Consider the following 26081-nt stretch of genomic DNA (forward strand, 5'->3'; position numbering starts at 1 on the left):
GTACATTATCTTGCTTTGTCATCACCATGCACACTAAACCACTTCATATTTGCTGTGGCCTTTCAGCCCTCCATTATCCTCTGAATTGTTCCAACGACCGTAATTCTGTTCAGGAAGCAGCAAAGAGCCCGCACAGGGGCATTAACGCTTGTGAAAGGTTTCCCCCTGTCAACAAGAGAGGCCTGCATGACAACATTTCCCTCTGCTGATAGAGTGACTAGGATTGGCCAGTAAAACGTTGGAGACAGAATTACGACAATTGTTTTTCTCGTACGAAATGCAATATGAAAATGAATAAATGTGAAACCAGTTTAATCCTACATTAAAGGTTAATGGACTGCATTTATATAGCACTATTCCAGTGACGCAACAAGACACTTTTACATACAGTAGAAGTCCATGGCCAATTTGGGGTCAAGTGTCTTCATTGGTGGAAGAAGTACTTGGAGCCTTCACTTGAGTAAAAGTAGAAATACTATTGTCATGAAATACTCCATTAAAAGAAAAGAAAGTACCGAATTAAACATGTTCCTTAAGTAGTAGGGCAGAAGTATTATCAGCAAAATATACGTAACTTAAGTATCATGTATGCACCATGGCTCTTTTCACAGTATAATATAATATCATTTTGTTTCATCAGAAAAGCAAACATGTAAAAGCAGTTCACCAAGTGTGTCAATATATTGTCAACAAACATGTCCTGCATCATGTGAAATCAGCATATTATGTGTTTTTGTATGTACAAACTAATCAGTATGAGTGTTAAATAAATAAGAAATCAATTGATGTTACATTCCACCACTCAGTATCTTGCCCATAAGGACACATCCACACGTTGAGTTCAGGGGCATGGGATCAAACCACAGCCTTGATCTACAAGGTGCAGACTAACATTCACACACACTCACACACACACACACCTTTTGCCATGGCATCGGGAGCAATTGGTAGAACACCACTCTACCTCGTTAGCCATAGCCACCCTTTACCATAAGAAGAAAATCAAAGTGTCTTACAATCCATAATATAATCAAGTATATGTGCATCACAGGCAGTATGCTCAGAGTTGAATACAGCCCAGGTTCTCTGTGGTGGTGGTGTGCAGAGACAGAGGGGGAGCGAGGTGGGGGCCGAGGTTACAGTGTCAACAAGCTGCTGGCTTTAGCAGCGCTGATGGGACTGTATATGAGGATGTTCAAAAGCTTAACCCGGCTTCAGAGGGCAAGCCAGGGCAGGAGTGTGGGCAGACGGGGGCAGAGCACAACACCATACCAATCCATTTCTTTCTAACCATTGGATCTCATAATCCTCAACTCATTCTACAAATGTTCTCATGTTCCCTCTCTTTCTCTCTGCACGGGCTCTTGGTGCTCTGCAGTCCACAGGGGCCCAGAGTGGAGCTGATCGGTTCAGCAGGACATGTTTTCGCCTGAGGCCAGAGTAATGATGGAAACCAGACCAGGTGCATCAATGCCTGCAGCGGTCAGCCGCTGTTATCACGCCTCCTGACAACACGAGGAAGTCACTGGGAATTCCAAAGCAGTCATTCTAGACGGACAAGTCTATTTGGGTTGGACTAAAAACAATATGCCGATGCTGTGTCTCAATTCTAGTGTTCACAGTGCCATGTCTTGCACTCAACACTTGTAGAGTGGGTGGATTCTAGCCATGTAGCGTCGTCTCAAAACGTACACAGCAGCAGTGCCCTTACCGGAAGTGACGATCACTAGCTAGCTAGCAACAATCGTTCTCAGTACCAAACCATTATAGCCTAATTGACTATACATTTAATGGTGGCTTCTTTATGGCAACAGTATAGTGGTACTAAAATTGTGAAAAATCGACATTTATAATATTTAATTGTATCGTGCTGTGTTAACCTGAGAAGAGAATTGTGCTAATCCATGGATGAAGAAAGAGAACTGGATACGGCATCGGAGGCGAGGCCCCGTTAATTCCTATGCAAGTTGCTCACTGCACATGAAGCTAAAATGGCCTGACTCTCGAGAGTATAAGTACCTGTCTCTGGGCCAATAGAGCACACTTGCATTTTCCATAAACCCGCCTCCAATATACAGCGTCACAGGCAATCTCGGCTCAGTCAAATTATGGAGGGCACTAATCTCTCTCGATTTGGCTATTAGCCTATTTTCCAACTTTTAGGCCATAATGTTTTACATAAGGCCTATTGAAGTGACCGTACTAGGTAGTTGATTCAGCTTAAAAAAAGTATTTGCTGATTGCCATTGAGTCTTTTACAATGTACGTCAATGGGAACAAATGGGAACAGCGTTTGGCCACTAGGGAAATTTGCTCCAGCCTACTTCCTGGGGGCTTTAGCCAATCATGAAACTTCCATTACAAAGCCAAAATGGCAGTCGGTTAGTGCAATACGTTGACTGTACTCAACAACAAGATCAGAAGTTCGCAATTTAAACGCACTGAATCACTCTGAGACTAAAACTGGACATGTAAATGTGTCTTATGTTAAGGATTAAGTCATTTCTACGAGCACATCAGGTCAAAGGCATCCAATAGGATTGATACATTAAAAATGTCTCCCGTTAAACAGAAAAGACAGCAATCTGGAAGCCCTAAAACCAAACGATCATTTTAACTGCAACATTTACAACTATAACCGGCAGTACACCAACTTGAAATCAATACAATTTAATCTAACATCATTTCAGCAGCATAAATCTATGTCCAGCTCAAGGACTTTGCAGAGTAGACGGGGGTTTTATGACTATGTGCGGTTACTTTATTGTCTGTGAGATATATCATAATCCCCACTGCTCACCACAGTCCAAGATCTGTCATCCAGCCAACTGTTCCTGCACCCCGTCTAAGACGTGTGTGACAACAACTTAAAATTGAGCAGATCAAAGTCAGCCGTGATTCATGAGGAACAATTTAAGGACATTGTTTTCAGTGTGCTGGACAGACTGTGTTAGTCTTGACGAGACAACCTTGTACTGTCAACATTCTTTGAGGTTTAAAGACCATTACATTTGACAGTGGAATTGTGACCGCGCGCGCGCGCGCACACACACACACACACACACACACACACACACACACACACACACACACACACACACACACACACACACACACACACACACACACACACACACACACACACACACACACACACACACACACACACACACACACACACACACACACACACACACACACACACACACACACACACACACACACACACACACACACACACACACACACACACACACACACACACACACACACACACACACACACACACACACACACACACACACACACACACACACACACACACACACACACACACACACACACACCTCGGCAGCACTGCTCATGCTGTCCAGGCCCTCGCTGGATCGCACCAACAGAAGGTAGCGATGCTGGTCGCTCTCGTAGTCGATAGGACGGGTCAGGCTGATTTCACCGGTCTCTGCTGAGATGGAGAAGAGGCTGCTGGGATTGATGAGAAGGCTGTAGCTGATTGGTTTCTTCTGGAAGGACACAGCAGGGGTGACTAGGAATCTGGGGACACATGGAGAGCGAATTGACTGAGTGTGCAGAACAGAGTGGGGTAGAAAAGAGCAGAGTATATACAGTATATCTGAATGGACTTGATTTGAACCCAAACCCACATAGACCTTTTCCCGACTCATAACTTCTTATTAAAAAGGGACCTATTCTGCTCATTTCCACGTTCATATGTTTATGTTGTGCCTGTGTACAGTGATATGTCTCAATGCTTTAATGTTCAAAAAGTGCTTTATTTTTCTCATACTGCCTGGCCTGCAGTTTTTTTTCTTTTCACCCTCTGTCTGAAACCAGAGAAAAGTCTGCTATGATTGGTTATCTGGGCAGCTCTGTTGTGATTGGTCAAGTGCTAGGATAAGTCCCGCCCCTTAGCCTATCATGTAATTTGTTGGAGCACGAGCCAATAGAAGCCCCAAAAAAGCAAAATAGAGTTTCTTTAAGTTTCTACTGGTTTTTACAAACATTAGTTACAAGTAATTGAAAAAGGTGACAGTGGCAATAAAGCTTTTTCTTTTCTTTTAAATATAACTAAATTCATTAGGAAGATCATATTGCAGAATGAGGTCAAAGGAACAGAGCAGAGAGAATAGTGTGTTTCTGCTAAGAACGCTTCCTAACTGAGTGAAATTAACATGGCCGCCATGATAGGAACTGTTTGAACTCTCTAAATGCCAAAGAATCTGTGCTTCCTTCATTGTATTCTTTAGCATAGGGATTCCAAACTAGCGCCTATACCCTCACCTTACTACTTCCACTGAGTTTGCAATTTAATTGGATTGTTAACAGTTTGTGATAGAGAGAGAGGGGAGGTTATTCTAAAGTTTGCTTTTATTGTATACCCTACACTTTAAGGAATAGAGCCTCATTTAGACTGTGACTGCAGTCAGAGTTCACTCAACAGAGTGGGAAGTGTGTAAGCGTCAGTTTGGAAATTGGCAAATATATAAATAGAGTTGCTAAAACTAAAACCCCACACTTGTGTAAATGCAGCTTTTCTTTAGCATCACAGATGTATTTTCCTAAATCCATGAACATGTTTTCAATAATATTTCTTTGAACTCATGACGTCATCCATCAGGGTCAAGGAAAATTGCTTAGAAACAAAATACATTACATTTCAGTTGTTTGACCATTATACAGCATTCAGGTTCTTGTCCTTGCTGTCCAGCTCTCTTGTTTCAGGTGCTTCCCTTATTTACAGATGTTTAAGATGTCTTCAACTTGCAGTCCAAACACTGAAAACTATGTGAAGTTTATGCAGCAAAGCATAAATGTTACTGTGAATCACAATATTGCCTGTATCCACTTCCTTTACAGTGGTTAGCGTAACACACGTCCTGCATTATTAATGGCAGTGTTGGCTGCGGTGCACACAGGCTGTTGCGTTCCACGATTCTGAGAGGAGACATGCATGTTAATTGGTTTAGTGCCGGGTTAGGCTTATATGACGCCAATGCAGTTGCACTTAAATTGACAGTTCCTGTTCTTGCAGAATCTTTTAGTGTGTGAGATCATAGTAAAATGCACTTTGTTGTTTTGGAGTGTGTCAACTAAATGGAATGGCATGTTGTAACTAGGGCTGTCAGTCGATTAAAATATTTAATCGCGATTAATCGCATGATTGTCCATAGTTAATCGCGATTAATCGCAAATTAATCGCACATTTTTTATCTGTTCTAAATGTACCTTAGAGGAATATTTTTCAAGTTTTTAATACTCTTATCAACATATGAGTGGATACATATGCTTTATGCTAATGTTTATTATCATTTGAACAATGACAAATATTCTCATGAATATTAAACACAACCTCTGAACATTACAAATATTCGCCTCAATTCAACCTGGAACCTGTGTGTGTGTGTGTGTGTGTGTGTGTGTGTGTGTGTGTGTGTGTGTGTGTGTGTGTGTGTGTGTGTGTGTGTGTGTGTGTGTGTGTGTGTGTGTGTGTGTTGGATCGTTGGAGCTATGTGCAACTCAAGGCATATGCTCGAACGGGAGCTGCCTGGACGCTGCGATCATGTTGCTGCAATCATGAGTGTGCTGACTTCTCCTACAATGTCCCGCTGTCTGCTTCCTGCATCAAGTCAAGTGCTCGGTGCAGTTATGTGGATAGAGCGCTCCTCTGTTTTCATTTAAACAGCTCCTTATATCCGTTAGCACAGCTAGCTAGCACCCGATGCTAACAACAACAATGCACGTACGGTCTCTCTCTTGCTCACTCGCGCCACACAAACACACACCCTCCCGGTCCTCCCGATGGCCAGTCGGTGCCTGCCGGTGAGCGTGGAAGTGTGGTCTGCTGCAAGCAGGCAGCAGGAGCGGGACTGTCAGCATCAGCTTGTAGATGGTATTTTAAACTCGATGCGCTCTGAAACTACGGGGCGGCCGAGGAAAAAAAATACACATGCGTTAATCGCGTTAAAATAATTAGTGGCGTTAATTTTTTTTTTGCGTTAACGCGTTATTAACGCGTTAACTTGACAGCCCTAGTTGTAACACCTTCTGGGCAGTGGCCGATAATGATTACACTTTAAGCCAGAGGTTGTTGGGTGGGAGGAAATGGCCTCAAAGTAGGGAATTGCCAGCTGACTACAGAAGAGAAAAGTGCATGTGTACCCTTAAAAGAAAATAAATAGATTAGAATGAAGTACACTGAATTGTAATTGCATTGCAACCATTGGTGGACCGTGCATTTTCAAGTATTGTAATTAATAATATATTGTTATAATAATAATACTTGTTCTGTATTTTACTATCTTAACCTCAGTAAATGATCTGAGATTGTACTTGAGTGTAGCAAATCCTATTTAACTACTAAACATTGCATCAGATAAACCTCAAAATTAAAATAAATATTAATTTGTACAGCATAATTGTTAAATAATGCCACACTTTGATCATATCCTGCATTACCACTTCTAATTAACACATGATCCAAATGTGGCAAAGTCTTAAAGGTCATTAGAGGAGAGAAGGATAGATTACATTTAAATATCTGAGAGCTAAGTGACCTGAAGAGTGTAGTACGGTAAAGTACTTATATGTACAGTATGTCCACCAGCAGAGTACAGGTGTAAGATGCTGAGTAGTAGTCATTGCTTGTTATGTATGAGACGTGCTTTCTAACCCCTACACCATTCCCCTGATGAAGCCCGCGTAAACAACCTCCCGGAATATCCACTTTAGTAGTTTGCCAAATGTGTCAGTCACATAAAAGCAGCTGGAGGCAGATAATGAGACCAATCCAAGGACACTACTCATAACTGTACCACTTTAGGCAACACACTCTCACTCCATAAGCGTCCAGGAGCGACGTTTGGTCAGTGTCCGTGGCGTGCAGTTGTGACGCTCCTAGACTCCTTCAGCTTCATAAAGGGACGCAAATAGCTTTCAACTGATTGCAATGTATTCCCATCTGCGTCGGGATTTGACGCTCATGGAAGCACGGCATTCGTTTGTGTCGGCTGCCCTTAAAGGCAATGTGAGCGTTATCCATTCTCATTGGATAACGGAGAATTGTACACCCGGAAGTAAGTGTTCCCCTTACTGTCGATTGATTTTACAGTGATATCTGCACTACTCATCGACTAAAAAACACCAGATTGTCCTTGTTAATTACACAACATTGATTGGTTTAAATTGTGTGCAATGCTTTTGTATTTTTCCCCTTCGATTCGGAGAAACAAATATTTTTTCGGAGTAAAGGATGGCAGAAGACACTACACTACCCAGAATCCCCAGCTATCGTTTGGACTACACCATGTGCTCTGTTTGACAATCCCCGTGATAGTACTCAAGCTCTATGATTGGAGAGTGTGCTCCGAGGGTGACGCAGAGCCTCGAACAGCACTTGAAATGGGATGGAACCACGGCAGACTGTCCAAAACTGGATTTGAACGGGTCCACCGCGTCCATTGATAGATGTCTTGTAATGCACTATTGAGGAACCTGCGACCCAAGTTTTTCATTCAATGCAGAACTACACCGTTTGTGAATATGATATGTCAATAAACCTTAGAAAATCTTGAAATCTTGAAAGGGATGTGCAAAATAGTCATTATATACAGTCTTTAATTAACGGTACGTCCACACAGCAGCTTTAGACGAATCTTCCACCGCTTCCAACGCTTCTCTGCCCATTGACTTTGAATGGGGATGACGTCACTTTCCCTCGCTTTTCGCCGACCTGCATTGTGGGGGAGCGAAGCGAAGATTTCCAGGATTTCCAGGATTCAAAAGTTGAGCAATGTTCAACTTTTGAAGCTGAGCTGGAAGCGTCAGCCAATCAAACACGTTTATGCAAATCTGACAGTAGAAGCGCTAGCCAATCAAACTGCGTGTAAGCAGGGAGAACCAGACCGCAGTTCATTTCCTCATATTCCAAACGAGAAATTACGGTAGCAAATCACCCGGATCTTTACGATCAGAACTATTAACGGGATACAAACCGGAGGAACCAGGCATGGAGGGAGGTGGCAGAGACAGTGGGTGAAACTGGTAGGTTTTCGCCTGTTTGGGTCCTGATTCTTGAGAGTCGGGACAAAACATGTCCCACATAGACAAGTCTTATTTATATCAAAAATAAATAAATTAATAATGATTGACATACTCACAAAGTTAGATCTAAAGGAATTGTGAATACTGATGTTCTGTTTTAGCATCGATAATTACTTTTTTGAGGGATATTTGTTTAAATGTATGACCAGTGGTTAGACGGCCCATGTTATTTCTCTTGTCCTCAGCAAGAGGTCACAATATTCACCAGCCCCCAAAATCTTTAAAAACCGCTACAATTGTGAAAACATTTATATCAAATCAAACATAAGGGTTATGAATGTATAAAACAATGCATGCCATGAACATCTAAAAATATTTTCCATCGAAATCTGCCTATCAAAGTTGTGTCCTCTGTTTCCGTCAACTCCGTCAGATGTTGTCATAAACCTCATTAAATCAGACAATAGCATGGTCAGCTATATCCCTGAGGGTCCCTTTTAATTCCCCTGGCTGTGGTGAATACATCAATACCACACATTGTCTGGTATGTTTGACATTTTTTGATATTTTAGATGAACAATGTACATTTTCCTATGGTCACAGCTGGAGCATGTCAACACCATCTCTCTGTTATGATACCTTTTAATAAACCATATTGGATTCAATGAAAGTATTTCATTGAGATTATGGAGACAGCTAGCAATAGCCAAAAAACTAGCTAGCTAGCTGCAGTGGTTTTTTCTGCAGAGGGAAAAAACATGCCATTTCGTCAACTCCGTCAGAGTCAACTCCGTCAGGTTTTATGTCTGACGGAGTTGACATGTAAGCTGACGGAGTTGACAAATCCAGCAATAACCGCTTAATGTGCCAATATTATACTATTTTCGAACATAGTAAAGGAATAGAATGTTGTCATGGCTGTGTCTTATCTCCCACTACTTCCACTGGACATTGATTTTGTCTGCACAAGCCAGTGTATGTTTTCAACATCTGGTTGTAGGAACACACACTGCACCTTTAAGATTTTACATCAATCAATAAATCAATCAATAATCAGTCATGTTAAGTAAATGGACATCTGATTCCATAATAATATTCAAATACATTTTTCATGTCTTTTGTATTAAGGGAAAACATGGCTCGAGAGAAATTGTCAGTTGAAGAGCGAAGGAGAAGAAATAGAGAGTACCAACGAAAGAGAAGAGAAAAATTAAACAGTGACCCAGAGAAGAAATATGCCATGCAAGTAGAGGACAGACAGAGGTGGAAGAGGAGAGTTCAAGACAAAAAAGTAATACAGATAGACAAGATGGGAGACAGGGCACAGAGGAATCTGAGAAAGTATTGGAGAGAGGTACAGAAAAGGTCCAGACAGAAAAGGTCCTGCGAAGGTGCAGTGCAGGAGGCAGACACCCCCCCAGATAGTCCGCAAGATCAAGATATTCTAGAATACAATGCCAGAGAATCTCGCAGACAGGAAAGGGAAAGAAAGGAAAGAAGTAAAACACGAAAAAGGCATTCAAGAGAAATAAAAATGTTGAAAGAGAAGCTTAAGAATGTAACAAAGCAACGAAACAAACTACAATATTGCGCACAAAAAAGGCTACAGTTAAAACACCACTGGACTCTCCAGGGACAGAAACAAAGAAGATGCTATCAGGAATCAACATAAGGAATTCAAAGATCAAAAAAGCTCTTCTCTTCCACAACATCATCAGAAGAGAGCTGAAGAAAAACAAACAACCTCCTGGGCCACGGCGCCAGAAACCAGCACTAATTGTGTCATCAGGCAAGATCCTAAAAAAGTACCGTCTTCTTTACCAAATCCAGCAGTTTGGGCTAACTTACAAGCTAATGAGAGGAAAGGAACAACCAACAAAAAAGCCAACATTCCTACAAGGTATCACACAGACTGTTCAGGATTTCTTCCTGAACTCTGCACGTGTGACGACTGATAAGACTGACACAATCACCAGGAACAAGATCAAGCAGCAGAGAATGATCCTGACAGACTCCATGATCAACCTCCATACTGATTTTCTTATCAGGAACCCCACTGTGACGCTGAGCTATTCTTCATTCTGTGCTCTGAAGCCCTTCTATGTCACAGCACCAAAAGCATCTGATCGGAAGACCTGTCTGTGTCAAATACATGAGAATGCATGCTTAATGCTTGAGGTCCTTAGAATGTCTGGTGTTGTGAAGTCAAACAAACTAGATGACAGTTTTCAATTAGTTTGTTGCTCTCCAGCAAGTGAGGCCTGCCTTTTTCGCACCTGCTCACGATGTCTAAACAAAGGGACAGTTACAACCCAAGAGCAAGACCAACTCCATGTGCAGTGGAGGCAGTGGGAGAGAGTTCAAGAAGACACAGGCAATGGAATCCACATCAACACTAAGCTTGTCCAACACAGTGGCAGCCTTTCAGAGCTCATAAAACTCTTTGGGCAAAAACTCAGAAATCAAACCACAACACATGTGTGTTCAGTGCGAAACCAGTCAAAAGCATACATCAACACAATTGAGTCCTGTGATGAGAGTACAGCAATCGTCCACGTTGACTTCTCAGAATCCTGGAGATGCAAATATAAATCTGAAGTTCAGGCCTGCCATTTTGGACAACATCTGCCACAGAAAACACTCCATACTGGAATGTATTACACAAAGGGGGAAAAGGCAGCATTTTGCACACTGTCCGAGTCGAAGAGACAAGATGCTGCAGCAATCTGGACACACATGGAACCTGTCTTAAAATATATCAAGACTAAATATCCACAGGTCACCACTGTGCACTTCTGGTCTGATGGACCAAGTAAACAGTATAAGAACAAGAAGAACTTTTTTCTTTTGTCTGCTATTCCACCTACACTAGGGTTTGAAAAAGCAACGTGGAACTTCTTCCCCACATCCCACGGTAAAGGCGCACCAGACGGAATTGGCGGAACAGTAAAAAGAATAGCTGACAACCTGGTACTGAGAGGAAATGATGTGACAGATGGACACACATTCTTTGAGAAGGTCTCAAACAGTCTGAAGGGTGTTCAGCTGCACTACATTGTAGAAGAAGACATGGAAAGATATGACACTTCTCATAGATCCTCTCAGACCGGTTCCCTCAACAAGACAAATACACCAGGTAATCGCCCATGAGAACAGGATCCACTACAGACAGCTATCCTGCTTTTGCAGCAAGATGTTGGATTGCCAGTGCTTCTGCCCAGCTACCTTCTATTTTCAGGGCCCAGATGAACAGCAGAGTGATACCCGTAGGGCAAGAAAGAAAAGACCTTTAAACATGTTGTGGGAGGAGATGGAAAATGAGATGGGAGGGGAGATGGAAGAGTTGGATGAGGAGCCATTGAAAGGTCCTGAGGGTACTGTGACAGTAACGACTGTTAGCAGCCTTAATAATGGAGACTGGTTAGCAGTAGTATATGATGACCACTGGTGGCTTGCCAAGACCATTGCTGTGGATACTGAGCATCAAGATGTGAAAGTGGAATTTCTGCATCCCCATGGTCCAACAGCAAAGGTTAAGCCCAAGTGTGGCAAGAAGGATGTCTGTTTCTGCCCAGTGCAAGACATCATAGTGAAACTAATGGGAAATGCATCACCAGTCCAATCAAGAACAAGAGAGATCCACAGTATTGCCCCTGATGTGATGGACTTCATAGAGCGTGAGCATGTCCGACGCCTGCTGCTCAAGGCATAAGTCCCTTGTGTGACTGCATTCATGCTTTAAAGCATAGTGTGTCTTTTCAATGTAAGCACCTCCTCAACACGTGTGTTCCTGCTCTCTTATTTTTCCTAATTTTGAAGTATGCCATGTTTTGCACCATCACCTATGGCTGATTGTTAGCTTAAAGGGAAATGGAAACACTTTTCAAACTGCTTTCCATGCGACAATATTACCATTAGGAAATGTATTTATCTAGTCTATTTCCAATATAAACGATCGAGATTCGCGAATTTACTTTTTGAAATATGTGCCTAATGACCATGGGCGCTTCCATTGCTCCGGGACTTTCCCAGTGACGTCACTGATTGGGTACGGCTTCCTGGGCCAAAGCTCAATAACAAACAACATGGCGTGCAATGCACCAGTAGTTTACATTACAAGAAAACGGTCGTCGTCAGGAGTTTATTGTATTGCCCCAGGCTGCACAAATGGATTTTATACAAAGAAGGAAGAAGTACATTTCCATAGGCTGCCACTAAAGGATGAGAAGCTGCTCAAAGTCCAGTCTGGATGCCTGGTTCAATACAAAACATTGGATTTGAAGCCAGGATCTGTTCCCACAATATTCGATTTCTCAACGTATGCAGTCGGGAACACCGACCGTCCCAGCACGTCGGCCGCGCAAGACAATGACAGTGTCAACAAACGTGAAGTTCGAGCCACCAAACGAGTTGCTTCAGCTGCCGAGAGAGAGGTAAATATTGCAGCACTACCAGATTACTAGCTCACACGTGTATTTACTGACACAGTGTGACCTTATTAATTAACGCAATCGCGTCCAAACTAAATGGTAGCTATTATGACGTACAATAGAGAATTGGGGGTGTTCTATTGCTCAACTAATTAAACTGGCATACACACGCTCATCTGTCGAAAACAGCCCTAAAAAGGCTAGTATTGCTATTGATGGATAGTATTGTAGGACCCAGAGCGCACAGAGCACAGAGCGGACAGCAGATAACGGAATTGCAGTTGTATTGCTTATAGATTATCAGAACATTTCAAAGGGGACACAGCCCCATTGGATATTAACCTATGGATTAACTACATCATCGTTTTTATCGTTGTAATGCCATTGAAGACCAGTTTAGACCAGACAATGAGGAAGGTAAGCCGTTAGCCTGGCATATGTTAGTACCTAGCGCCACTTGTTTTGATGTACGTTTTTGTGATATCTTTCAGTGTTGAGGTGGGCACCGTTAGATTCTGTGTCTCCTTGCGATCATAAACGATGTGTTGGATGTGCGGCTAGGATAAGTAATAAGGGAGCTAGGAGTGATTTTCGGTGCAGTAATAGGTTAGCATATTCGCTCGGGGCTAATTCAGAGGCTCACTGTTAGCATTGTGTTTTTTAAAATGTTTTATTCCGGATCGTATGCCACTCTATTCGACCGAATCGGTTCATAAGCATAGGCCATGGGATGCCTGGTAACTGTAGATGCTTCCACATCAATGTCATCTCCCGACGAATAGTCAAATTCATCGTTCAAAACGTCGATCTCATTGCAAAATTCCTCCATCGCTGCCATATCTGCTACGTTGTGTTGACTTCAGGTGGAGCGAAAACACAGCCAGTGACGTCACCATTTGGGACTCCCCTAATGGCGGCGGCCTGGTCCCGGAATTCCCCACCCGGCCGGCGGATAATTAATTTTCTTTTGGCGAGTAATATCATATACAATAAATATTACGATCAATATCCATTGTAAAATGAATAAACTACCGGAATATTATAACTGTAATTGGTGTTTCCTTTCCCCTTTAATTACATTTCTTCACTTATTTTTTGTAATAGTGGGAAACGGTGTATTTACAGTTTGTTTATTTCAGTTAAATGAAAAATATGTTCAGTATAAGACAAGGAGTTTTTATTTATGAATCTATTGTCACTTCCATCTGTTTAAAAAAGCATTTGTTCATTAATCAGAAATGCAAATACAATTTTGTCAACTCCGTCAGTTTCCTGTCAACACCGTCAGATCTTCATCAGCAACCTCAGATTTATGTTTTTGTAATTTTTCTGTGAAAAAACGAATTCTTTCTTCAGTTTTTGTTGTTTAAGTAATAAAGGATCATCAGATCTACACCCTCTTGTGTCTTATTCCCTTAAGAATTTGTTTTCTTTAGTGGCAAAATAAAAGATAAAGTTTGAAAATGCAATTTTTAAAAAAATCTGTGTATTCCTAACCGTGTGAAATTAAGCCGTTAGTTTATATATTATATTTTATTGCATATAAAAGTAACTAAACACTATTACAACATACATCAGAACTTAAGATTCTTGTTGGGCTATTATAATTATATAATTATATACTTTTAGTGTGTCTGACGTAGTTGACACAAATAAAGTTTTTAAGGTAAACATGTGCATTTTTTAAAAATGTGTTTTAACCTCCAGCCTGCACCTTTACATGGTTAAATAGCACAGATCTTAATCTACATGAATATATAACTCTAATCAATATAGTGTACATTTTCAAAAAATGTTTTTCAGAAAGTGTTTTGTCCCGACTCTCAAAAATCATATATATATTGCTCGCATAAAATCCCAGGGGTTTTTTGCTTTGTATGTCGGGGGCGGGAGATTCATGTGATTGGTTGTTGGTCGCATTGGTCGCAAAAGATCCCCAAGCTGTCAGACACGCCCAGCTCCAAGATTTTCAAGATTTTTGAAAAGCTGCTGTGTGGACGTACCGTAACTATTACGAGAGAATAACGAGTAATGAATATACTTTATAGAGATCCTATTAATATCTAATAATAAAAAATAATGAAATTCAATAACATGCTTTAACCACTAGGTGTCCCTTTATATCAGCTGTGCACCTTTATGGTGTAAATACAGCCTATCTACCAATTGGATAAAATATAAAAGTCAGCCGAATTAGTGTTGATACTGCAAGGAGACGTATTGTGTGAAAAGAAATGTAAGATGTTGTTTAATGGCTGATATATTTATGACCCACGTCACGTTTTCAGTTCCTCATGTTTGTCTAGAGGTCTTCTCATCAGGGCTCTATAAATACAGAACTACGGCAGATATGTAATATGTAATGCAGCCGAACCGTGTATTACAATGCCGTTATGTGATGACTTTCAAAGAGAAAAGCAAGCACACTCGGAATAAAGTATTACTATTATTTTTAAAAAATGTTTTCGGTCTGTTTCCGGTATTTGTTAATGACGATGTGCTGTGAGATGTGAGACTGGAATTGCACAGGGGAAAATAACGTATCTTTAGATGCGGATTTTGTTAAACTAATACGTTTGCGCTGTGGACCAACACTATACATTGACGGGGAAGGGGGTAGTAATAAAGATAACACCATTAAACAGTTACACAACATAACAGACGATATCGATAGCAGCATCCCTAGCAACCACCTTGGTAACAATGAAAACGTTCTATGGACGCAATTTCCTGAAGTAATCTTCGTAATAACTAGCAAACTAAAGATCATGTACATCCACTGCACACATTATCTGAAATAACAACTCATATTTCTCGCATCAAATGACATCAAAACGCATTTTAATGGCCAAACTAACTTTAAAATTGTTTTTTTTTTCTGCAGGGAGAAATTTGAAGATCACGTGACATAGACGCCAGCCATTGGAATGAATGGTGAAAAAAACGGGGTTTGTCAAACAGAGCACATGGTGTAGTCCAAACGATAGCTGGGGATTCTGGGTAGTGTTTGTTTCTCCGAATCGAAGGGGAAAAATACAAAAGCATTGCACACAATTTAAACCAATCAATGTTGTGTAATTAACAAGGATAATCTGGTGTTTTTTAGTCGATGAGTAGTGCAGATATCACTGTAAAATCAATCGACAGTAAGGGGAATACTTACATCCGGGTGTACAATTCTCCGTTATCCAATGGGAATGGACGCCCACATTGCCTTTAAGGGCAGCCGACACAAACGAATGCCGTGCTTCCATGAGTGTCAAATCCCGCCGCAGATGGGAATACATTGCAATCAGTTGAAAGCTATTTGCGTCCCTTTATGAAGCTGAAGGAGCCTAGGAGCGTCACAACTGCACGCCACGGACACTGACCAAACGTCGCTCCTGGACGATTATGGAGTGAGAGTGTGTTGCTTTAGGCAGTCCGGAGGCTGTGTGTGTGTGTGTGTGTGTGTGTGTGTGTGTGTGTGTGTGTGTGTGTGTGTGTGTGTGTGTGTGTGTGTGTGTGTGTGTGTGTGTGTGTGTGTGTGTGTGTGTGTGTGTGTGTGTGAGATATATGCAGGCATACAGTTTCAAGTGTAAAGGCAAGTGTAGAATTCATCATGAAACGACTGCATTAATTCAACTGTGTGTGTGTGTGTGTGTGTGTGTGTGTGTGTGTGTGTGTGTGTGTGTGTGTGTGTGTGTGTGTGTGTGTGTGTGTGTGGTGTGTGTGTGTGTGTGTGTGTGTGTGTGTGTGTGTGTGTGTGTAAATCAAGTGTCGAAGGCAATGCTTTTACTCGTGTGCTGAATATCATCTATTCAGCAGTCTGTGAAATATGAAGATGTGTTGGCACCTCCAGAAAAAGAAAGACATATTATGTGTGCACATCAAATTTCTGTGATGGATTCATCTTATTATTCATCTTAGCCATGTGAGACTAATGTTCATCTGAGTGGAGATCAATCATGCCATGTCTAAAGCTGGGTATACACACATTTTAGGAATGTTGTTTCAACAGCCATTGGACTATGCTAGACTCTTACTTCCATTGATAAGTGTCAATAAAGACATTGTTGAAGCTCAAAGGCAGGTTTAAGTTTATCACTGGAGATCTGCAACGTTACCCGGTACGTTTCCCAATAATGCTAACAGTCATTAGTGCCAAGTTGACCGTATGTTCTAAAAGAAAAAAAGAAAATGTATTGAATGGACTTGCAAGTGGCTAGAAGATGTAGAGAGTGCGGCTAGATCATTTTGAAGAGATACTTTGAGGTAAGCTAGCTACGTTTTAGTGTATTGATTATATTATAAAAACAAAGGAGTCCACTTGAGGTGTTTCAGGCAGGGGGGAGTGTGTGGAAGAAACATTCCCTCTGGAGGGGACTTTGGGATTTTAGCCTTTGCAGACCAATTGCTGTATGCACAGAAATCTATATAACACAGCGAGGGAAGTGAAAACCTCAAAAGCAGAATACAGTAGGGCCTCTTTAAATAATCGACTGATGAAAGCAGACCAACACTTGTAACATTTCAGAAATGAATGTCCAACAGCTGAACATGATCGGCCCTCACCCCCCCCAGTAAGCTGTTTCTTAAAAGGACGGCCAACAAAGCCAAAATTAGATCGGACTCCAAAATAAGTCGTGATTAAAATAGTCGTGTATTTATGTGTGCACAGATCAAGCGGAAAACTGTGGGGAAGAGCCGGGAAGCCAATACGGAAGTGCCACACACTGCAGTTCATACATGGGCCGCTAGGGACTGGCTGCAGAAAGGAGCACTTTCCATAGACCCCATGTTAAAATGCCCAACTTTACAGCAGAAAAAAAGATGTTTCTACCCATGGATGCAATAAATATTATTATCGATATAGTTAGATTCCACCTTCATGATTATGAATCTGTGAGTGAATTGTTTTCTAACACGACCCTTTTATTTATATTAGGTCTTAAAGCGTTTGCATAAATTAGGGCGTGGTCACGTTGATGGACACGTACATGCCTCACTGTCAGCTAACAGCAACTTGTCCACTCTGCTAGGCTACAACCATAGAGGCTACAACGTTAGTTAGTCATAGTACTGTACTTGACCCTTTAGCTTTAGCCGTGTTCGTGGTGATTGTGCCTTTTAGGGAATATTGTTACAAATACCAGACAATTAAAATGTCGTGCTGTGCGCTTGAATGAACTAACAGAACTTCCAAGAAGTCTAAAATGATAATATTATACATGTTAACCCCGTTCGCAGGTGTTTGTGTGCTTGGTAGCTTAGCTTGTTACTTATTAGCCAGCTAAGGACGTAACCCTTTATGCATACATATACATTTTAGTTTATGAATCAGCCTTGGGTAAGACTTTTATAGTCTATGGCGATGACGCCCATAATGCTAAACGGGAGCAAATGTTAATAGGGGACCCGATTATCCCAGTGGTGGCCGCCGGAGCTAACGGAGCCGCAGGGGGCTAGCTCCAGCCGGCGTCCCGGAGCTAGCCCACTGCGGCTCCGTTAGGTCCGGGCGGTGGAGTCCGTCTTTTCTCAACGTGTGAATGACAAGTAATAAGAATAACAAAATATAGCTAATTCTCTTGCAGATTGTCTCATTTGATTATGAATGTAACGTTTATATAGGGGAACTACACTGTTAGCAGTAACTTGGTATGCATGTATTTCATGTTAGCTTAGCTTCTTAGCCTGAGCTAGCTCTGTTTACTTCCAGTTCGGAGGCAGCAGGTCCCGCCTCAGCTCCGCCTCTTTGCCCTTATTTGGAGCAGGCGGGATTAGACTCTGACGTCACAGTCGAGCCGTTAGTGGCCGACTCCGCCTACTAAGGGCTTCACGGCAACTCTGCAGAATCCTATGGGTGACGTCACGGACACTACGTCCATTTATATATACAGTCTATGGCACAGATGCATAAACATCTGTTATATCTAAAGAAGAAATGCATGTAAACATATTTTGTGTTTCAGGCCCCCATATATCATCTGGAGGCCACAGATAGGACAGGCTTTTTAAAACACATCACGTATCCAAGTGTGTGTAAACTCACGGCTGTCCTTCAGGGGTGTTTTCAGGTATGGCGATGGTGAAGGAGGCGTTGGTGAACTGGGGGGGCCGGGCCCCCGCCACCACAGAGACCACCACAGGGGCACTGCGGCTCCCCAGCCGGTCGGCAGCCACCACGGTCAGCAGGTACTCCCTGTCCCGCTGCAGGGGGAGGCCGGTGGTCCGCACCTGGCCGTTCTTCCTGTCCACCTCGAAACGACCTTCACCGCCTGCAGACAGAAGCAATAGGTTTGATGATAACATTACATTCCAACTCCAGAACTGTTTGCTTTCTAAAAGTTCAACACTTTTTATTGAAAGGCTATAATCTAAATCATTGGCAGTGATGAGGAGTAGTGACATACATGTCCCCGTTTGACCATTTATTTGTGTAATGAAATACCGAAACTGCAATTATCTTTAGGCAACACAACATATGAATCATGTCTGTTTTCATTTAACATTGCTTCTCCACTGTAAACATCCTCTCTTTGATTCTTATCCGACAGCGAAATATATGCTATATATACTTTTTAGAGAACTGTTCAAGCTGCTCATACTCCCAGGAGCTGCAGGTTGAAGACTGGTTGAGTTGTTATGATGTCAAATGAACAGTTTACACAAAAGGTTCATTATTTTTGGACCAGTGCTCAAGTTGATCTAATTAATTTAAAAAGAAAAGGTGAAGAATGATTATTTTAGTTTATTCATGACCTGCAAAGTAATGGGCATATTTTTGTATATAGCTTTATTTGGGTGGCATTTTATGTTGGCATGTAAATGTTTTGTAACATATGTTCTTATACTCTTACATCACATGTATAAAAGTGATTGTTTTTTATTCTGTTGCAAATTACTTTACAATCACTTTACAAACATTCTCCCTATAACAGATTTGCTGAAGTTCAACTTCTTCCATTCTGAAATAAATGGTAAGTTTCAAATCTATGCTTTCAGTTTAGCTACCAAACACTGATCAGGGCAACTTTGGATATATTTAGTGAAATATGGAATCGCGATAGAAGAAAGACAATATATCATCTTAACACAGATAATAGTAGGGAAACAATACGTTCATATGTTTTTGTGAATATTTGTATAATGTAATGTTCTTTTAATCTTTTATTTGACATGTTACTTTAAATTCTTATGAATATGATTATATAAATATTGGGCATTGTTAATTTAACTTGTGTCAAAATAAAAGTTGTATTCTATTCCGTGTTTTGTCTTCTTAATATACGTATCATATTAAAAGCAATGAGTTGGCAAGTATTTTGAGGTTATGTTTTAAGGTAGCTGTACATGTAATTAAATCATGTATTAGCAGCATGGTGCTAAGTAGCGCCGTTCTCACTAAATAACCAGCAGATGAAACACAGATGCACAGAGTCATGTCAGGACACGTGTTGAGTCTGGGAAGAACGTGATCTTTTTCTTTCGGACTTCTTTCTGTGGTTCCAAACTGAGGAGGTTTTTGAAAAAAGTGAAAGAATAGCAGGACACATAATGGCCCTGTGGGAGCGTAACAGACTGCTTAGGTTTCATCTCAGAGTCCAGCAGTGCAAGAGGACTACAAGGCGAGAGTCTGTTTCAAATCTGTTGCCTCAGAAGCTGTCCAACATATTGGAAATTCATGCTGAGCAAGTGCCAATTAAGCGCTTTATATGAACGGACAGCCAATTTTCCAAGTTGTTGAAATGTGAAATACAACGAACAGCGAGACTGTGATGTTAAAATGAATGAACTGTATGTAACATAACACGGCATGGTATGACTTGTATCCAAACCTTTGTAGATGTAACGAAGTGTAAACTGAGATTCAGACACAAAATGATTAAACCAACGACCATTGCGCCATCCATCCATGCAGCCTGTTGCAGTTGCTGCTGCTAGATTTGTACTATACATTTCCAGCTGTGTTATTTCATCTCAGTTTTCTTTTAAAGGTCACATGTCATGGCCATTTCCACTGATCATAATTCCATAGTTGAGGTCTACTAGAATAGATTTATACTGTGCAATTTTCCAAACTCACATTGGTTTCGCATACAGCATCTCTGTATAGTATGTGCATTCACTCTCTCCATTAAACGGCTCGTTGCAGCTCTTGCCCCCCCCCCCCTCCCTGTGAGCCCAGTGTGCTCCGATTGGTCGGGACCAGTCGGGACGTTGTGAATCGCGCTGAGCTCCGTGGAGGTGTGATTTCCTTGTTTAGCGATACACAGCGAAACACAGCGAAACTCACCCTGAGCACACACAAAGTCACAGCCGAAGTAAAAACAATAAGTGTGGCTTGATATTGAGTAAGGAAAAGGTTGATAAACGCTGTGAGAATGGGTCTGCAGAGAGAATTTCGCCGCGATCCCAACTGTCTGTTATCAAGCTGCAGCCAGGGAGGAGAAATCAGCAGAGCTGCCTGCACTGAGTGTGTGAGGAAGTCCGTGGATTGGTCAATTTGGACCAATCAGTGGGGGCTTAACGTAACGGCTCCGCAGACGTAACGTAACGGCTCCACGGATTGGTCCATTTCGTTCCGGGGACGACATGACATCATGATGTCCCCGGAAGAATCAAATGGACAGTGACGTATCTCCAACGAGGCGTTTTGGGGAGGTATTTTCTGTGTTAGAGTTTTACTCCCTACAGGGTGTACTTTGAGGGTGTTGACTCTGCACACCGTTTACATGCATAAAAACCTTCATAACACACAAGGGGACGGGTAATACCCGGAAAAGCATGACATGTCACCTTTAATATCTTATATTAGTATCTCATTAAGCTCTGCCCTCTCTATACTTTGGTGTCGAGAGAGACTTTGTTAGTTTATTTTGCCCCTGAGTTATATACTGTACCGCATGTGTCTATGTTTGATTATGTGTATATTTATTATGAACTTGATTCTGCATTATGACACATTTGTATGAACAGTGTTGACAGTGATTACTTCTGTACACCAACAATGAGACACTAATCCGAAACTAAGCAAACTATTGATTTCATTCAGACTCATTTGTAAATTGGAACATCCATAGTACATGTCCATGAAAGGTATACATGTAATGACCTTTATTACCGGTACATTGTTATGGAAGCACGTGTACTTAAGAAATGAAACCGCTTATATCATAGAGGCTGAGATCTTGAAGCTTAATATTTACATAGGGTTTTTTTGTTGTCACAGAATGTCTGAACAAGTATTGACTTAGCAAAAAAAGATATGTGATAGGAGGGTATTTAAAGTTCTTAGTATGGCATACGACACCATCCTTCTGTACTGCCAAAGTAAGGAGTTAAGAAAACGCTTGTTAAATGATTGGGCATGCAGAGGAAGAGCAGAACATGACCCACCATCAGACATGAAGTACTCCACCTCCCCGTTGTTCCCTTCATCCCCGTCCTGAGCGAGCAGCTTGTAGACCAGCGAGCCTGCGGGGGCGTCGGAGGAGACCACCGCCAGGTATGGAGCCGGAATCATGCTCCATTCTGGGATATTATCATTTACATCTGTCACTGTCAGCTCCACTCTGACCAAGTACCACTCTGGACCTGTAGAGAGAGGAACGAGGAAACAGTGAGTCAAGAGCTTTTTCTATCGTGGTGAGGGTTAAGGTTAGGGTCATTTCAGAAAAGCCTCCTACCTCAATTAATCGAATCAAAATGTCATCGAAACATGGACTATATTCATATACTAAAACCCAGACTATACTAAACAAATGTGTTTGGTAGAGATCTTCTTACAAAAAAATCACACTGTTATAATATTATTAAGTCATTATTCATGTTTTCAAATTGTGCAACCCTACTCAGCGTGATCTATATTTTAACATGCAAACATTTGTTTCACAGTGCATAACAATATATTTGTGTAATGGGTCAGAATCAATTGAGGTTTCCCACATTGTTCTGCAAAGCAAATCCAAAACGCTTGGTGACAGATTGAGACCACAAGTGAATGTGGTTGTGTACCATTGTTTCTTTTGCACTGTTCCTCTCTGTCAGACCAACAACTTTTCAAGTGGAGAAAAACCCTGTGACAGTCAGCCAAAGATAGCCCGCTGTGTTACTCCAGGAAAACACACTCAGATGACTACAGCCAGTACAGACTAGACAAGTCATGGAGCTGTGCTGCCAGCTCTGACTAAATATATCTAAACACACCAGCGCCAACTAGAAGAGGGGAGGGGGCCTTGACTATACAGAACTCAATAATACACCAACCTTTACCAACTATTGATGTTATGCATGTTCCTTCCAGTTATCCAGTTATTAATGAGAGTTTTACATTGATAGTCTAGTATATCACTTTCACTAGTAAGTACTCTAACCTGTCCTATTCTCTTCAAGTTTATTCAGTTTGCTGTTTAACATTTGAATTTTCCTAAATGGATCAATATCTTATCTAATCCTAATTTATGACTCAATTAGTTTATTGACCCATATTAATAATTGCCATCCCTGCTGTTGAGGAGATGGCAAATCATCTTTTTGGAGAGCAACAAGTGGTTGAGCAAAGTAGCAAAACTGATTATGTATGTATGTATATCCAATGTTTGTGAATTAAATCGTTGTTTCAAGTTATGTTTTCTAATAATGATACATTCATCCAGTATTTTTCTTCTCACCTGTTTGTTTTCCAATAATGCTGGTTTCTATTCATATGTCATCTCCTTGTATTTCTTTCCAGAATGTATAATGTGGACAACAAGCGGTGGCAACTGAGAGGAGGCCATCTCCGCATCTTAACTAGCAATTATAATCAGAGCTGTGCTATCTGCAGCTGTAGTAAACAGCAATCATATTGATACTGTGGAAACTCTAAAGGTCACACACACACACACACACACACACACACACACACACACACCACTTCAGGGGACATTACATTGACTTACATGCATTTCCTGGAGACTTATCCTAACCTTAACCATAACCAACACATGAATAACCCTTACCCTTAACCTAACCCTAACCAAGTCTTCACCTTAAAATGAATGATTCCCCTTATGGGGACCTCCAATTTGTCCCCATAAGGGAGGCGAGTCCCCACACGTGACTATGTAAAGCAGATGTAGGTCCCCACAAGTATAGTAATGCTAGGACACACACACACACACACACACACACACACACACACACACACACACACACACACACACACACACACACACACACACACACACACACACACACACACACACACACACACACACACACACACACACACACACACACACACACACACACACACACACACACACACACACACACACACACACACAGAGCCAGGGGATTGCTCTCTGTAGTGTCAGTGTATCCCCCGTGAAACAGAGAATGAGTGATTCTTATTTGGAATGGTTATATAACAAAACGGTGGCACTGTAATGCTAACATTATTAAGTGATGGCTGAACAAGGTCAGATGAGGAATATTATCCATCATTATAAGACGGCTCAGTTGAATATCCAATTCTGATCTTTCACGACATCACACCGTTGCTAAGGATGCTCTGATCGAGGGACCATGTGACGTCATACTGTATCAATCCGCAGAAAACAATTCCAGTCAATTTAACATCAGCTGTGGCCAAATAAACACCTCAATCAGATAATGCCGAGATACTATTTGAATACTCCTTTTTCATGATGGCTGATTTGTCCTCGGTTATGAAAAGGAAAAGAGAACAGATCAGCCATCATGAATCAAAAGTTCCTTGCTCTCCACAAAAATAAAAAGGAGTATAATATACATTTGGCTATAATGAATGGTTTTCCACACATTATCCCTTACAGTTCAAATTCTCTGACTTTAATAACAAAGGCAATTAGTGAGATAGAAAACAATCGATCTGTTTTGACTGTAGAGTGAAAAAGAAAAACGGCAAGCCTAATAAATATACATATCTTCAGAATAAGAGCGTACAATCAAGTCATTTATAGCGAGGCAAGAGGGCCAAGTTGTGTCGCAGGAACCGGATTGGGAGTGAAAGGCAGAGGCGGAGAGATGACCCTGGGATTCTTAGAAAAACAGCACAACAACAAAAAGTGGAGGATGGCCGTATTAAGAAGAGAACACAACGAGCAAGCAATTGCATAAATCAATGGCATTAGAGAAGAGGGGAAGCGAGGGAACGTTTGAAAGAACAACATAAGCAGACTTCAAAAGAGGACACAACAGCAAAATTAACTAGCCATATTTGTTGATGATCTCTCCCTTTCGCTCTGTATCTCCCCCTCTATCCGTCCCCCTCCCCCTCCCGTGCATAGCAGATTCAGAATTAATTGTCAAATGGACAATGCAGCTTTGGGGAAGAAGGGACGGCATTACCCAGCTAATAAATCACCGGGCTAATATACAAAGCGCTATGCCAAAATGCATCTCTCAGACACACACACTTACAGTACCATGCAAACACACACACTTCTTTCTGGCTAATAACGATCATCAGTGGATTAGTGGCTAATAAAGGACCATAGGGAGAGATAGCTTTGTGCTACTGCCATCCCTCACACTAATGCAGCCCATTGGATCTAATGATATGTTGCAATCCAAAGAAAATGTGGGCCCAGAGCTCACTAATACTGCCACGGAAAGCTTGTCCATGCCGACAGGCCTCATTCGCTCCAATAGGTTGCGAGTCCGAGGGTCCCTACATGTTTCCTCACGGCCCTTTCTTGTTATCGTGCTCTCAGAGCACATATTATTCACAATGAATGATGTAGCTTGTGCATTATTGGTTGTTTGGTGAATAAAGAATGCAATAGAGGTGCCATTGTCCATGTTCCAGTTTCTCTCGTCTCTGTAGGAACTAACACAACAATGAAAAATGTATGTGATGGCCACAGCCACACAGGGTAAGGCAACTACACTGGACCCTTACCTCAACTAGTTTTACTTCATTTCAGTTGCAGTAAACCACACCAACATTGAACACCACTCATTTGATTTCAATGGTCAACTCTGTATTTGACATGATTGTGTTTATTATCACACTTTCCATCACAGCTAACACAAGTATTTGTTTGTATCAATAACTGTATTTCTATTTTAGTTACCCTCGTCGTTGGGGGAGGTTACTTCCTGATTCAGCAAAAGGTGTGGCTGAGGGCTGAGGACTCTAAATACAGGAAGCAACCAATCAGGACAAATTGGGACAAACCATTTGCTCCATATCAAAGGGTTGGGTTTTGTCAGAGTTCTTTTCTGTTCATCTTAATTCCCCCTTGGTTCGGCCACTATATATGTTCCCTGTTTGTTTGGTCAACTGTTTAGTTGCTGTGATATTAATCAGGCAATACAAGTTGCATCGACTTTTGTTGTTGAATAAAGTATTCTACGGAGAATATAATAGATGCAGTGATATGCCAGTTTTCCGTTTATCGTACATATTACTGTAACTGTGTAAAGCCTTTCAAATGCTGTGCACAAACTGACCTCTATTTTTACAGCTATTCCGAGCATGTAGTAGCTGTCCATTTGTGTAATGACTGATAGAACAATATATTCATTTGACCACATGTTGTGTTTTTTGATATTTGCTAATGTTGCATTGTGCTTTTCTTCGTT

The 26081-nt window shown here is 41.4% G+C and overlaps 1 protein-coding gene across 1 annotated transcript in view; it reads right to left on the minus strand.

Annotated features, from left to right (window-relative positions):
- LOC117462450 (neural-cadherin-like) overlaps positions 1 to 26081 on the minus strand; it is a 575403-nt gene that overhangs the window by 396424 nt on the left and 152898 nt on the right. Inside the window, 3 exon segments of the mRNA XM_034104697.2 lie at positions 3348 to 3552; positions 18520 to 18745; positions 21867 to 22064. Of these exon segments, the coding sequence (XP_033960588.1) occupies positions 3348 to 3552; positions 18520 to 18745; positions 21867 to 22064 (629 nt within the window).

The sequence above is a fragment of the Pseudochaenichthys georgianus genome, chromosome 3 (genome assembly GCF_902827115.2).
Source record: "Pseudochaenichthys georgianus chromosome 3, fPseGeo1.2, whole genome shotgun sequence".
Taxonomy (NCBI): Eukaryota; Metazoa; Chordata; class Actinopteri; order Perciformes; family Channichthyidae; genus Pseudochaenichthys; species Pseudochaenichthys georgianus.